Source organism: Chenopodium quinoa, unplaced genomic scaffold (genome assembly GCF_001683475.1).
Source record: "Chenopodium quinoa cultivar QQ74 unplaced genomic scaffold, ASM168347v1, whole genome shotgun sequence".
NCBI lineage: Eukaryota > Viridiplantae > Streptophyta > Magnoliopsida > Caryophyllales > Amaranthaceae > Chenopodium > Chenopodium quinoa.
The window spans coordinates 3053326-3067373 of record NW_018743204.1 but is presented as its reverse complement, the minus strand read 5'-3'; the positions used below and the strand labels follow the sequence as shown (position 1 = coordinate 3067373).

The following is a 14048-nucleotide window of genomic DNA, read 5'->3' as shown; positions in this document are numbered from 1 at the left end:
CATAGCTAGTCTCGGTTCTACGTCTCTTACTTTTCCTAGGTTGTACAACATCATCATTTTTAACAACAGAAGAAGGAACAGGCATAGAAGAGGATGAAGGAACTGATAAAGTTATATTATGTGACACATTACCTTTCTTCAAAGGGAAAACATGCTCAAAGAATTCAACATCTCTAGATTCACACATAGATTTGTCATTCAAGCACATGAACCTATAAGCTACACTATTTGCAGCATAACCAACAAATATAGCATCAAAAGTTTTAGGTCCAATATTTTCCCATTTAAAGGAAGGCAAAGCAACTTTAGCAAGATTACCCCCACACTTTCAGATATTTAAGGTTAGGCACATGGCCTTTCCACAATTCATAGGGAGTTTTATCGAGTTTTTTATGAGGTACTTTGTTCAACACATAAGTAGCTGAAAGAATGGCCTCCTCCCACATATTATCAGGAAAACCAGAACTAATCAACATGGCACTCATCATTTCCTTAAGGGTTCTATTTTTCCTTTCGGCAATGCCATTTTGTTGGGGAGTATAGGGAGCAGAAAGTTCATGGATTATTCCATTTTTCTCACAAAGTCCTTTTAAAAAGGTGGTTCCATACTCTCCCCCCCTATCTGATCTAAGTCTTTTAATCTTACAGTCCAATTGATTCTCAACTTCTGCCTTATAAATTAAAAACATGTTTTATGCCTCATCTTTGGTTCTTAACAGATACACTTTGGTATATCTAGAATGGTCATCAACAAAGGTAATGTAATACCGTTTGCCGCCTCTGCTTACGGTATTCTTAAAGTCAGCTAAGTCCGTATGAACCAATTCAAGCAATTCAGTTTGTCTACTAATAACAGGTTTGAATGGTTTCTTGGAATGTTTAGCTTCAACACAGATTCCACATTTATGACCATTACAGACTAGACTAGGAATTAAAGACATGTTTTGCAAGCGTTTCATGGAACCATAATTTACATGTCCTAATCTAGCATGCCAAAGATCAAAAGTCTCAACAATATAAGCAGAAATAGAAGCTTTATTAATAGAATCGTCAACAATACAGTTTCTAAAATAAACAGCCCACCCGACAAATATCCCTTCCCCACAAATTCCCCATTATGAGATAACACTAACTTATCGCCTTCAAAAACAAGTTTCACTCCAGCCTTGTTTAGAAGTGCACCAGAAATTAAATTTCTACGAAGGGAAGGGACATACAACACATTTTGCAAAGACAAAGAATTTCCAAAATTTAATTTAAGGAGAATTTTTCCCTTACTGAGAACTTCGGAACTGCTAGAATTGCCCATGAACACCTAATCAGCTTTGGCAAACTCATGGAACTCGAAAAACAGGTCTTTGTCCGAATAGAAATGCTTGGTGGCTCCGGTGTCTACGACCCATTCTGCTTTGTTGCCGATGAGGTTAATTTCATAAACTACGGCAGCAATGACATCATTAGATTCTTCAGCAATATGGGCTTGGTTCTTGTTCTGGTCTGATTTCTGCCCATTGTTGGATGCATCTATACGGTTGTAGCATTGCCATGCCTTGTGTCCTTGCTTTCCACAGACATAGCAGCCACCATTGCCCTTCTCAGATTTGTGGTTTTTCTTGAAGTTATTGCTCCTTTTGTTTTGAACTCCAAGCGGCTTCTGATTTTGGTTCTTCTTGGAATTTGCAGCAGCTTTGTTTCGTTTTTTGAACCTGTCATGTTTTGGAACAGAAGATTCCACAATTTTAGCTTTAACAGAAAGTTCATAAGGGGAAGAATCCTTATCCTTAAGGCGGTTGGCTTCTTCAATCTTCATATGACCGACAAGCTCCTCAAGTGACATATCCTTCTTCTTGTGTTTGAGATAGTTGCGGTAATTGGACCACGAGTCAGGGAGCTTCTTGATCAAAACGTTAGCTTGCAGCACCTCGCACATCTTAATACCCTCGGCCAGAAGGTCAGCTACCAGGTTCTCGTACTCATGAACTTGCTCCATGATCGGCTTGTCATCAACAATCTGGAATTTTTTCCACTTTTCCGTTGCATACTTCTTCTTTCCCGCATCATCATTCCCATACTTTTTCTCAAGAGTCTCCCAAACAGATTTGGCAGATTTGTTGTTGATGAAGAGATCGAACAGCGGGTTGGACATGTGACTCAGAAGATGACCTCAAACAAACTTGTTATGCTTCTCATATTTAGCGATATGTTCGTCTATGGCAGAAGACGAAGCAGCACTGGTATCTCCGGCTTGAGGGCAAACTGGACAGTCACGGAGAAGCACATAATCGACCTCCAATTGTTCGAAGAAGATAAGAAGGTTCTGAGACCAACGTTTGTAGTTAGTCCCAACAAGGGGTTCAAGTTTAGAAAGATCAGGTAGGGTTTTTGAGATTAAGAATTCCATAATCTAAAATTACAGTAGGAAATTTTGTTTCTAAATTGTAGGTTGGAAAACTGTAAAATTAGAAAATAAATTAAAATGTGGGCTGAATTTGTTTAATGTATGTATAACGCTATGACGTGTTAGGAACACTGTCTTAGAAGCAAAATTCGCCTCGACTATGGTGCAATCGGAGATGGCGTTGCCCCCCAAGATTTAACACAGCGATCTCCCTTAATGTGCACTCAAAAAGAGAAAGTAGGAACTCACAAAAATGCTCAGAACAATCGTAGAGGAAAACCGAAAAGCAAAAGAGGAAGAAGATGAAAGAATTTCTATGTATTCAAAAGCCACGAAAATACCAGTATTTAAAGAAGAAGAAAAATGTAACTTCCGGAGATAATCAAGCCACGCAAATAATCGTGGAGGAAAATCAGCGAGCAATTACAACGTTTAAAACACCGATCCAAACGTTGTTGTGGACTTCGTAACCGAACAATCTCATAAAACTGGAATGTCACTTACGACTTAGCCCAAAAAAGGCTGGACGGCGTCGGTGGCGGCACGCGTGGGGATGCCTCTTTCTAGCCCACAACAATAAGGAAAGTACTTCAAACATCAAAGTATAAACACTCACATTTAAACCATGTAAAATATACTTTTCCCACCAATGTGGGACAAAACATCTTTCCTTCAATATATAAACCAGTAAATCCTTCTTTATTCCACCAATGTGAGACAAAACATCTTTCCTTCAATATATAAACCAGTAAATCCTTCTTTATCCCACCAATGTGGGACAAAGAATTTTCCTCCAAAACAACAAAAAAAAAACTTTCCTTAGCATTTAATTCCAACAATGTGAAGTACAATTGTACATTTGTTACAGTACAATAGGAGTTTTCGAACCAACCGGTCTTTCTTTAGTAGTAAAAGCCTAAAAGGAAGTTTTACAAAAGAATAATATTGAAAACCCAAATGGGCCTCTATATTACAAAGACAACATAACTATTTCATCCACTAGCTGATCTAATAGCAAGTCCAACAATTCTTGACCCAAATGAATACATACTTCTTCCACAAATTGCATCTTCCATAATTCATATTTTGTCACCCAGTTTGAGTCTTTTTTATGTTCTTCTTCGGCCAATTTACATATTTTTCCCAACATTTCCACTAAATAATCTGCTGCATCTACTTCTTCTTTCACCAGTTCCTGTTTTGTAGCAATCTTGTTACAGTAGTCCTGATGATTTTCTCTTGATTTTGGCATTATTTCTTGTTGCAAATTATCATTAATTTTGATTTTTGGTGATATTTTTCTCCTTGAATTTGATTTTGTTTGTCTTCCTTCCCCTGCTTTAAAAAAATTAGTTAGTCAATTACACAGCATTTATGTTATTTCACCAATCATGCTATAAATTAACTTACCATGTAATTTCATGTGGGTGCCAAATTATTGTATAGGAATAATATTGCTTAAAAAGTTTTGGACAAAATTACACTAATAATAGAAATTTAAAAAGAGATGTTATCAACTTGGATTTTTTTTTTTTTTTTTTTTTGGTTTAGAGAGCACAATGGGTGGGGGTGAGAATCGATCTCAGGATCTCCTAGAGGCGGGAGGAAAGCTCTAACCACTTGAGCTATCCCTCACTCTCATTGAATTTCTTAAAGAAGAAGAAGTTTTTTTTTTTTTCTTAAATTGCATGTTCTAACAGATTCCATATTTTGGCCAAATAACGTGAAAATAATAACATTTAGGTGTTGTTTGGTTGGAGGTAAATAGCATGGGGAATTCTATTTCCTAGGAAATGGAAAATGTATGTGTTGTTTTGACACAAATTTATCAAAGTGGGGGAAATGGAAATTCCAAGGAAAGTTTCACTTCCCATGAAACATGGGAAATAACTTACCAAGCCCCCGATAAGTCACAATTCCTATGATTATTGTGGGGCCTACTTGCATTATTATTACTCATAATTTAATTTCTTTCTTTCTCTCTCCAAATTTGTTAACTTAAATAAAAAATTATCAAGTTAACTAATAAAATTTAGGAAATTAATTCCTAGGAAATCAAAGTTCCTATATTATCAACCAAACAAACTTAACTTAATTCTTAGGAAATGGACAAGGGAAATTACTTTTAGAAATATAATTTCTTATGGGAACTCATTTCCCATGTTAACTAAACAACACCTAAGTACGCTAGCTACCTAGTCCCAAAACAATATGACAATTTCTTTATTTAGTATTTATATGTTCAACCTTTTTTTTTTTTTTTTTTTTTTTGGACAAACTCGTATGTTTAACTTTATACTCTTTAGATTATCGTTTAAGACTTTATACTCCGTAATACCATTACTAAGACCTTTAAACACGGATAGAAGGATAATTAAACGGAGTATTAGGTACGGTATTAATTTGCACAAAACAATAAGATATCAATTAATCAAGTAATTAAAGAAATCATACCTTTGGAAAGAGTAACAAATTCAAACTCCTTGTAATAATTATCAAGAACAGAAACAGGGCTCCGAGATGGTAATTGATCATCTTCAAAACACATAATTTCCTTATGATAAACCTTCTTCTTACTTGTAACAACTTTCCCATTTAATTTCCCCTTTTTCTTCACTAATTTCTCCCTTAATAAATCACTATTGTCACCTACATTATTCCTAAACTCCCTACTAGTAGTATTATAATAACGTTCTTCATACTTTTTCTTACTCTTTCTTTCTTTTACTCTTCTACCATCATTATCATGTCTATTTTTCTTGCACATACAAATATCATTATTCGATTTCGAACCCGCCTCCCTATCCCCCTTCATATCTTTATCCACGCTATCGTCATCTCTTATGACGACAAAGTTATAGTTAACCCGGCCTTGTTCAGGAAAAGAAGCCGAAGTAGTTCTAGCACGACGATGAATTGCAACTCTAGTAGGGTCAAAATCAGGCAAGAAATGCAATGAATTCAAAGACTTGCTTCGAAAAAGCGAGTCAAGAGTTGTAATTTTATTATTCTCCTCATCCTTATTATAATTTGGCAATGAGTCTAACCCCATTAGTCTCGCTATAATCCCCGGACCACTATTTTGAGCTTGTACCTCATGGACCGACCCATAATCAACGTTACGAGAAACTGAGGGCGATTTTTCGGGTTTTTCGAGTATTTGATCGTGTGGAGAAGGGTGAGTAGGGAGATTGCCTGCACAAATGAACATTTGAAGAATGCCTGTAAAACAATTAGTTGGAGGGTTATTATTTGAGTACTTAGTCATTGTTTTAGTTTAGTTTGGTGTTTAAGGGACTTAAAAAAAGAAAAAAAGAGGGTTTAAGAGGTGAGAATTTGGAGATATATGAATAAAAAAGAGGGTAGGAAGGAAGTTGAGGGGTACTTTAAATATAATTAAATTTGATTTATTATGATTTATGAGGTGTGAAAGTGATGGTATAAATGTGGAAAAATTGGTCATAGTCATAGATTCACATTATTGGAGGATGTAGAGACTAGATAACCACGTTGAATGGATGAAAGAGTTGACGTACGGACGAGGAATAAATTGTGATAATAACAATAATAATAATGATTAGTTGAATATGAGTATAGTATTACGTCATTCTGTTCTTTAAGACTTGTTGGTGATGTAATCACGATATTTTTGTTCATTTCTTAATACTTACATCACTTCGTTCAAAAAAAAATACTTGCAATACTTTTTATGAAAATTGTAATTGTGTATTTGTGTTACTCCATTTTCTCTCTCTAAATAACCTCAGTTTAATGATTTTTGTTATTGTTTTTCTTTTTCACTTACATTAATTATCTAATGTAAAATTTCCCTCTTCCAAATAATTTAAAAAATTCTCATTAACTTCACTTACACATTTATTTATTCATATTTTGATGAACTACCTATAAACCCTAATCCTTTTTTTACAAAAAAAATAATGAAGGAAGATAGTTAAATATGGGAAAAAAGAGTAATTAAAGAGGTTGGGTTATGGTTACTAGATGCTGTCAATAGTTAATTGTCGGTAAGTAGCGCGTGCAGAGACGAGAATGTTGACTTTGTGATGGCTTCTGTTTGGACGGTGACGTTTTCAGCCCACTATTCTCTAATCTCCAGTCCTCTACTCCCATCTTATAAATTCTTCAGTCACATTATATTTGCTCTAATATCCTAGTATTATTACCGGTTGTTCAGTGCTCATGGTGTATTGGTCTGGTCAAATAACAACCTACGGAGTATGATGTATGTTCATTGGAGTTAAAGTATAGAGTACAATATACGTATGTTTTTTGGGTTGAATTATATGTTCTTTTTTACTTTAAACTATTATATACTACCTCCATTTTTTTTAGTCGACACATTTTGACATTGTGGCTATTCACATAACCTATTTTGACTTCATTTTATGATTTAATGTTAAATAAATATATAGTCATGTGGGATCTTGTTACATTCATCTCAATGTCTAATTTTCAAATATCAAAATTTTATAATTTTTACTATTACACAACTAAAGATGTTTACATTTATAAGTATGTATAGGCAAACGTGCCTAAATAAAATATGTCGACTAATAAAAAAATAGAGGAATTATATTGTTTAGATATAGAGTTAAAAATAAATATATTGTGTTTAACTACATGTTCTAGGATCTTGGCATGAAGATTAGATGTGTTATTTGTTTCTTTGGCTCACGTTCTTAGGTTTAACCCTTGTGTTCTTCTAGGGATCTTATTATTATTTCGTTTTTACTTTTGTTCAATAATTTTTAATCATGTTATGAATCTAGTTTATGTTCATCAGATGCACAATGAGCATTGTGCATCTGGATGCACAAATCAATAATTATATTTTTACTCATCACGAAAGATAAGAAAGTAGTTTTCTTGTTCACTCTCCGTCCTCTCCTCTGCTTCTCCGACAGGGTTTACTATTTTTGGTCATTAGGTCGAAAACAGTCTGATTTCTAACCAATTCTCTTTGTTTCTCTTTCACTTTTCGTTGTTAATTTCAATAAATCTGAGTAATGTAAATGTACGAGTCTCCCTATAGTGAAGTTGTTGGTGTAGTTGTTCGTTCCCCTTAGGAAATTATTGTGGGTTAAGGTTAACAAAAAATTATATATTCTTCTGTCATATATTTGATTTGTTGAGTAAAGAATCGTGCGAGATCACAATGATTGTCAATTTTTCAAATACGTTCAAATGAATCAAATGAAATTCATCCTCTTAACTATAAAAATATATAGTTAGACCGTCTTTCGAAATGATTGTATTTTCCAAAGTTGTATGCGAGGGGTGTACCATAGTGCAAGATTTACTTAATGATTGTGGTTTCAATGAAGGAAACCATTGTTTGATATATATATATATATATATATATATTATATATATATATTTATATATATATATTATATATATATATATTATATATATATATTTTTTATTTTTTTTATTATTATATATATATATATATATATATATATATATATATATTCGGTGAGAACCACCCTCTATGTGAGAATCTATCCCTTATATGAGGACAAATCTCAGCCATTAGATTGTAATAAATCTAACAGCTGAGATTAATTATATAAACCTTCCCTAACAACCATGCTTAACTATTTCGAAGCTTCAATTTCTGCTCTGCTCTCTCTCCACCACTCAATTTCTGCTCTGCTCTTTCTCCACCATGAAGCTTCAAGGTTTTATCAATGGCGTCTAATTAAAATTTTAAACTCGACAATTTCTCTCTCCTCTTCTTGTTCACGAGTATCAATTACCATAAATTATTGAGGTTTGTAATTCTCTTAGTTTTGTAAATTTTGTAAATTCAACAATCTTAGTTTAATCTTAGCATCAAAATTTACAAAATATTTTTCAATTGCATGTTAATTTCTGATTTTTGTTCAATTTCCTGTGCGTTTCATGTTTAATTTTTGTTCGATTATTTTTCGACTTCCTGTGCGATTTCATAATCTGATTTTTTGTTCAATATTTGTGCGATTTTATATGCCAATTTCATCGATTTTATTTTTATTGATTTTTTTCCTGATTTTTGCGAATTCTATGCGTTTTTTAATTATTTTTTGCAGATTTCTTCGTTCGATTTAAGTAGTTCGATTTTTTTTTTTCGATTCATCAATTCGTTTTTTTTGTGATTTATCAATTTGCCTCGCATGAAGATCTATGTCAAACTGCTGGTTGGTACTGACGATTTAGTGTCAAATACTGATCTTTCATTGAAAATGAGAAAACCTAAATATGTGTAATAATATAGAAAAATTATAATGAGCAAACATAATTATAATGAGCAAATACAAAAAAAGTGAGCAAATACAAAAATGAGCAAATGAGCAAATAAGTTGGTGATGGTGGTGGTGGTAGGGTGCAAGGGACAAGGGCGGTGGCAGGGGAGTGAGAGTGAGACAGGTTGTGGTGGTGGTAGGGTGCAGGGGCACGGATAGGGGCAGAGGAAGGAGAGAGAGTTTGGTGGCGGCGGTGGTGGTGCTGGTGGTGGTGATGGTACGGTGTAAGGAAGAGGGTGAGAAATGGCATTCGGCTCATTATCATGAGTTGCAGAAGCAGTGAAAGAGGTAGTTGTAGCTAATGTTAATGCTAATGCTAGGACTAGAAGAGAGAGAGTGCTCATATTACTATGAAGAAAAAAGAGGAAAGAGAAAGAAAGTGGAGGGAATTTGTGGATTAGAGTGGTGTGGTGGGGTGATTTATTTATACAAGGGTTAAAAGGAAAGCCTGTGGTGGAATAATGAACTTAGGATGGTAAATTTGAGAGAGTGTGTGTAAGTGTGTTTAAGGGGGTGCATATTCACTTGTTACTATTTTGTGGAATTGTTAATGACTTGATATTTCTATTATGTTTAATGACAGAAATGATGAGGAACAAAGAACAACTTGAGAGTCATTCTAGTACCATCACAAATGTGCCAACTACTCCTACAATAGTAGTTTCTCCTAAAGTAGCACCTTTGCTTACTCCTGGAGGAACAAAAGAATGGCTTCTAATATGCCCCAATGAGTTAAAACCAGCTATAGGGATGAAGTTTAATAGTCTTGAAGAGGGCTTTGAATTTTATAAAAGTTATGCATTTGCTGCTGGATTCAACACAAGAAAGCCTACAACTAAAAGACAAAGAAGAAGCAAAGAATTGAAATCACAGTATATCTTATGCAATAAGGAAGGATACAAAGAGAAAAGAAAGGCTACTGTTGAAAAAGATTTAAATAACAAGGAAGGAGAAAGCAATGAAGAAAAAGCTTCAATCAAAAAGAAGAGACTCGTTACTCGTGTTGGGTGCAAGGCACATGTTGTCATAAAGCATTGTGATGATAACAAATTCATAGTGTCACAATTTCATAAGGGACATACTCATGCACTTTATACACCTAGTTGCAATCTCTTACAAAAAGAAGGAAAAAAATGAACATATTGCACAAAAAAATAATTGTGAATAATTCTAAGGTAAAACTTTCAAAGTCACTTATGTTTCATGAATTCTCTATATATGTTCTAATGAAAGTTGTTTGCTCATTTGAAAAATGAGAATTGAATGGTTTGTTCATTTGAAAAATGAGCATTGAATGGTTTGTTAATTTGAAAAATGAGCATTAAATTGTTTGCTCATTTGAAAAATGAGCATTAAATTATTGAAATGAGCAACCAAATAATTAAATGAGCATTAAATTGTTTTCTCATTTTAAAAATGAGCATTGAATTATTTGCTCATTTGACAAACTGTTTTGTTCTTTAAATAGGTGAATATTGGTCCCGTTACAACTTTTCGTATGATGAAGGAAATTGTTGGAGGATATGATAACATTAGTGCATCTAAGCAAGATTTCAAAAAATTTCATAGAGATTTAAAAGCATACATTCAAGGAAGTGATGCTCAAATGTTCGTGGATAACTTTACTAACAAAAAGCTAATGTGGAGCGCTTTTTTCTTTGATTTTGAGATGGATGAAGATTATTGCCTTTGTAGAGCATTGTGGGCAGACCCCCTTTGTAAAAAGAGTTATGCTCTATTTGGTGATATGATATCCTTTGATACCACATACCAAACCAATAGGTAATACATAATAATCACAATTCATTTCTATGTTATAACTATGGCTTAACTTAATGACTTTGTTTTAAATGAACTTAGTATAATTGTTTGATTACTTCAATGTGAAAAGTGAATATCCCCATAAGTCTAATTTTCTTTGATAAGAGTATGTATGTGGTCATTGAATTGCATGTTCATTTGACAAATGAGCATTGAATTATTTGCTCATTTGACAAATGAGCATTCAATTATTTGCTCATTTGACAAAAGAGCAAAGAATTGTTTGCTTATTTCACAAATGAGCAATCAATTATGTGCTCATTTGTCAAATGAGCATTGAATTATTTGCTGATTTAAAATTTAATCTGTATGTGTAAACAGGTACAACATGGTGTTTACTCCATTTACAGGGGTTGACCATCATAAGAGCTGCATTACTTTTGTTGCTGGTTTCATAGCAAAGGACGATATTGTGTCATTTGAGTGGCTGTTCAGATCATTTCTCAAGGTAATGGGTGGGAATGAACCTAATTGTATGATCACGGATCAGGATCCAGCAATGAAAATTGTTGTTACAAGTGTGTTTAAGAAGACTGAACATCGGTTCGATATGTGGCACATAATGAAAAAGTTACCACATAAGGTGGAGAAATCAGTCATGCAAGAAGAAACTGGTTTCCTAAAAAAAAATATGTGCTTGCGCGTTTGGCATCTTGAAACTGAACCCACTAAGTTTGAAGAAAGGTGGAACAAGGTGATGGTTGAATACCACTTGGAAGAACATGAGTGGTTAGGTTATATGTACAAGATAAGGAACAAGTGGATTCCGGCGTATTTCAGAGACGTGTTCCTTGGAGGAATAATGCGTACAACATCAAGATCCGAAAGTGAAAACAACTTTTTCTGCCCCTTTATCAATCCTCATGTGTCACTTGTTGAGTTTTACTTGAGATATGAAGCTGCAATTGATTCCCAAAGACACACTCAAGGTTAGAATGATAATGATTCAAAGCACAAATATCCTGAGTGCAAAACACCACTAGGGATAGAAAAGCATGCCTCACATTTATATACTAACTCTGTCTTTTATGAATTTCAATATGAGGTTGAAATTGCTTGTTTTTCTTGTGGTGTTGATGAATTGAAGAAAGAAAATGGATTGGAAGTTGCAAAAGTAAGTGAAGGAAATCGGACTAGAACATTTGATGTTGTGTTTAATCCAACTAACTATGACACCACATGTTCTTGCAAGCTATTTTATAGACAAGGAATTCCATGTAGACATATGATTTGGGTTTGGAAAGTTAAAAGGTTTGAAACCCTTCCTAAGCAGTATATGCTATATAGATGGACTACTATGGCACTGAAGAAACCAATTTTTGACTTAGGAGGAAACCTGTTGGAGCAATGTGCTAATATAATTGACAAGAAAAAATTGTTAAATGATTTATGGTCAGAGATACACACTTGTGTAAGTTTGGCAGAAGGAAAAGATGAAGATATTTAAGACCTTGTGATAAATCTTCAAGGAATAAGAAAGGATTTGGAGGCTAAGAGGATTGCAAGAAATAATGAAACAACAGTTGGAAGTACAAACAACAAAGAACAAGACATTGAGCTATTAATTGGAGCTAGTGTGCCAACTGAAATAATTGTCAAACCTCCAAAAATTTCAAAGAATAAAGGGATTGCAGTTCATGTATCAAATGAAGAGACTTCAAAAAAGAAAGGGGCTGAGATTGATGTGTCAAATGTTGAAACAAGAGGTAGAAGTGCAAAAAGGCTGAAGGGAGAAAAAGAAAAGACTGTAGAACAAAACCAGAAAAAGAAGAGATTATGTAAAGGTTGTGGTGAATTGAGTCATCATGATATTAGAAATTGTCCAGAAAAAGTGTAATGATACTTTATATAAATATAAGATTGCTTTAGCAAAGGAAGGTAAAATTGCTTTAACTTTATTCAGATCAGACATACTTTGAGCTGTACTTTATTTTTGTTGATTGGGATCTCATCAGATTTCGAAGGGCATATATCATACTCTCTGTATATTGGTCTTAATGAACTTGTATAAACCAGGTAATAAATCATGCTAGTCTGATCATTTACACTTTCACATTCATATTAGTTCTAGGAACCAGTGACATTGCTCCTCTTTCATTCTTATTGGCAGAGCAACAGAAGTAATTGTCCAACAACAATATATGAGGATACTTTGTGGAAAATATCACCATTTGTAATGGTGACATTATCTCTAGGGCAATAGTCACTAAACGACTGCAGTACTTATTCTCGAAGAAACTTATACTTTTATATAAATATAAGATTTAATATTTTTAGCGCATCCCCTCATTAATTATCGAACATATAGAAATTTTGTGTTTTTAATTTTGTTGAAATGAGCAAATAGTTAGTTGCTCATTTGTCAAATGAGCAAACATTTCTTTAATCATACATTAAATCAACAAGCATTTATTTGTTCATTTGTGAGATGAGCAACCATTAGTTTGCTCATTTGTCAAATGAGCAAATAATTAGTTACTCATTTGGAAAATAAGCAAACATTTCTTTGATCATTTAGGAAATGAGCAATCACTTTTTTTCTCATTTAGCAAATGAGAAAATAGTTAGTTGCTCATTTGTCAAATGAGCAAATAGTTAGTTGCTCATTTGTAAAATAAGCAAACATTTCTTTGATCATTTGGCAAATGAACAATTAATTTTTTGCTCATTTAGAAAATGAGCAAATAGTTAGTTGCTCATTTGTCAAATGAGCAAATACTTAGTTGCTAATTTAACAAATGAGCAACAACTTAGTTGCTCATTTGTCAAATGAGTAAATAGTTAGTTGCTCATTTGTCAAATGAGCAAACAATTCTTTAATTTAATCATTCATTAAATCAGCAAGCATTTCTTTGTCCATTAGTGAAATGAGGAATCAATTATTCGCTCACTTAATAAAGTATAAATAAACGCTAGGTATAAATGACAAAGCATTTCAAGTAAAAAATAAAAAAAAGAAAGGTTATAAGAACAAGATTAATACAAACACATTTGTCAAATTTGATCATTTGTCCCATTGAGAACATCATAAAAACTAATACTTCTATTGTTCTATACAAATCCTAAGAACATCATAACAATTGCCTAACCTCTTAATATGCCCTCCTTCCCCTATATACAATAATTACCAAAATGTTATTCTTCCTAAAGTCAACTTGTCTTATCAACTTCAGTCTTCAATTCTCTCCCTTGAATGCTCTTGGATTGCTGCCCCTAGCTTTCTTCAGTTGTAACACTAGCTTCCTCGGCCTTTTTTTTCTTTTGAACAATTTGCTTAACAGATTTAATAGTATTTACTTCACTTGAAATAATTGAGAAGCTATACTTCAAACGAAGTTTTTCAATGATTATGACCTGCAAAGAGAAAAAAATGAAGCAATAGTTCAGGGTAAGGGTCTATTAAATTATAAATAGATAGGTAAGTATAGGGAAGCAATAGTTCAGATTATTCAGAAATTGCAGAAGGTCATCTTATAAAGCAAAATTTTGATTCAGCTAGTAGCAAAATAGAATTAAAATGA

General features: G+C 33.4%; 1 protein-coding gene across 1 annotated transcript; it reads right to left on the bottom strand.

Moving 5' to 3' along the window:
- Positions 1-3111: 3111 nt before the first annotated feature.
- Positions 3112-5967, bottom strand: LOC110733911. The gene is made up of 2 exons (XM_021913987.1): positions 4853-5967; positions 3112-3733 (listed from the first exon to the last, which is right to left on the bottom strand). Exons 1-2 carry the CDS (start codon positions 5664-5666, stop codon positions 3369-3371), a joined length of 1179 nt encoding a protein of 392 aa, XP_021769679.1. The 5' UTR covers positions 5667-5967; the 3' UTR covers positions 3112-3368.
- Between the last annotated feature and the right edge of the window lie 8081 nt (positions 5968-14048).

Coding starts and splice junctions, on each gene's coding strand:
- LOC110733911 (XM_021913987.1), bottom strand. CDS start 5,666: ATGACTAAGTACTCAAATAATAACCCTCCAACTAATTGTTTTACAGGC. Junction 3,734..4,852: donor ATTTGTTACTCTTTCCAAAG/GTATGATTTCTT, acceptor TTTTTAAAGCAG/GGGAAGGAAGACAAACAAAA.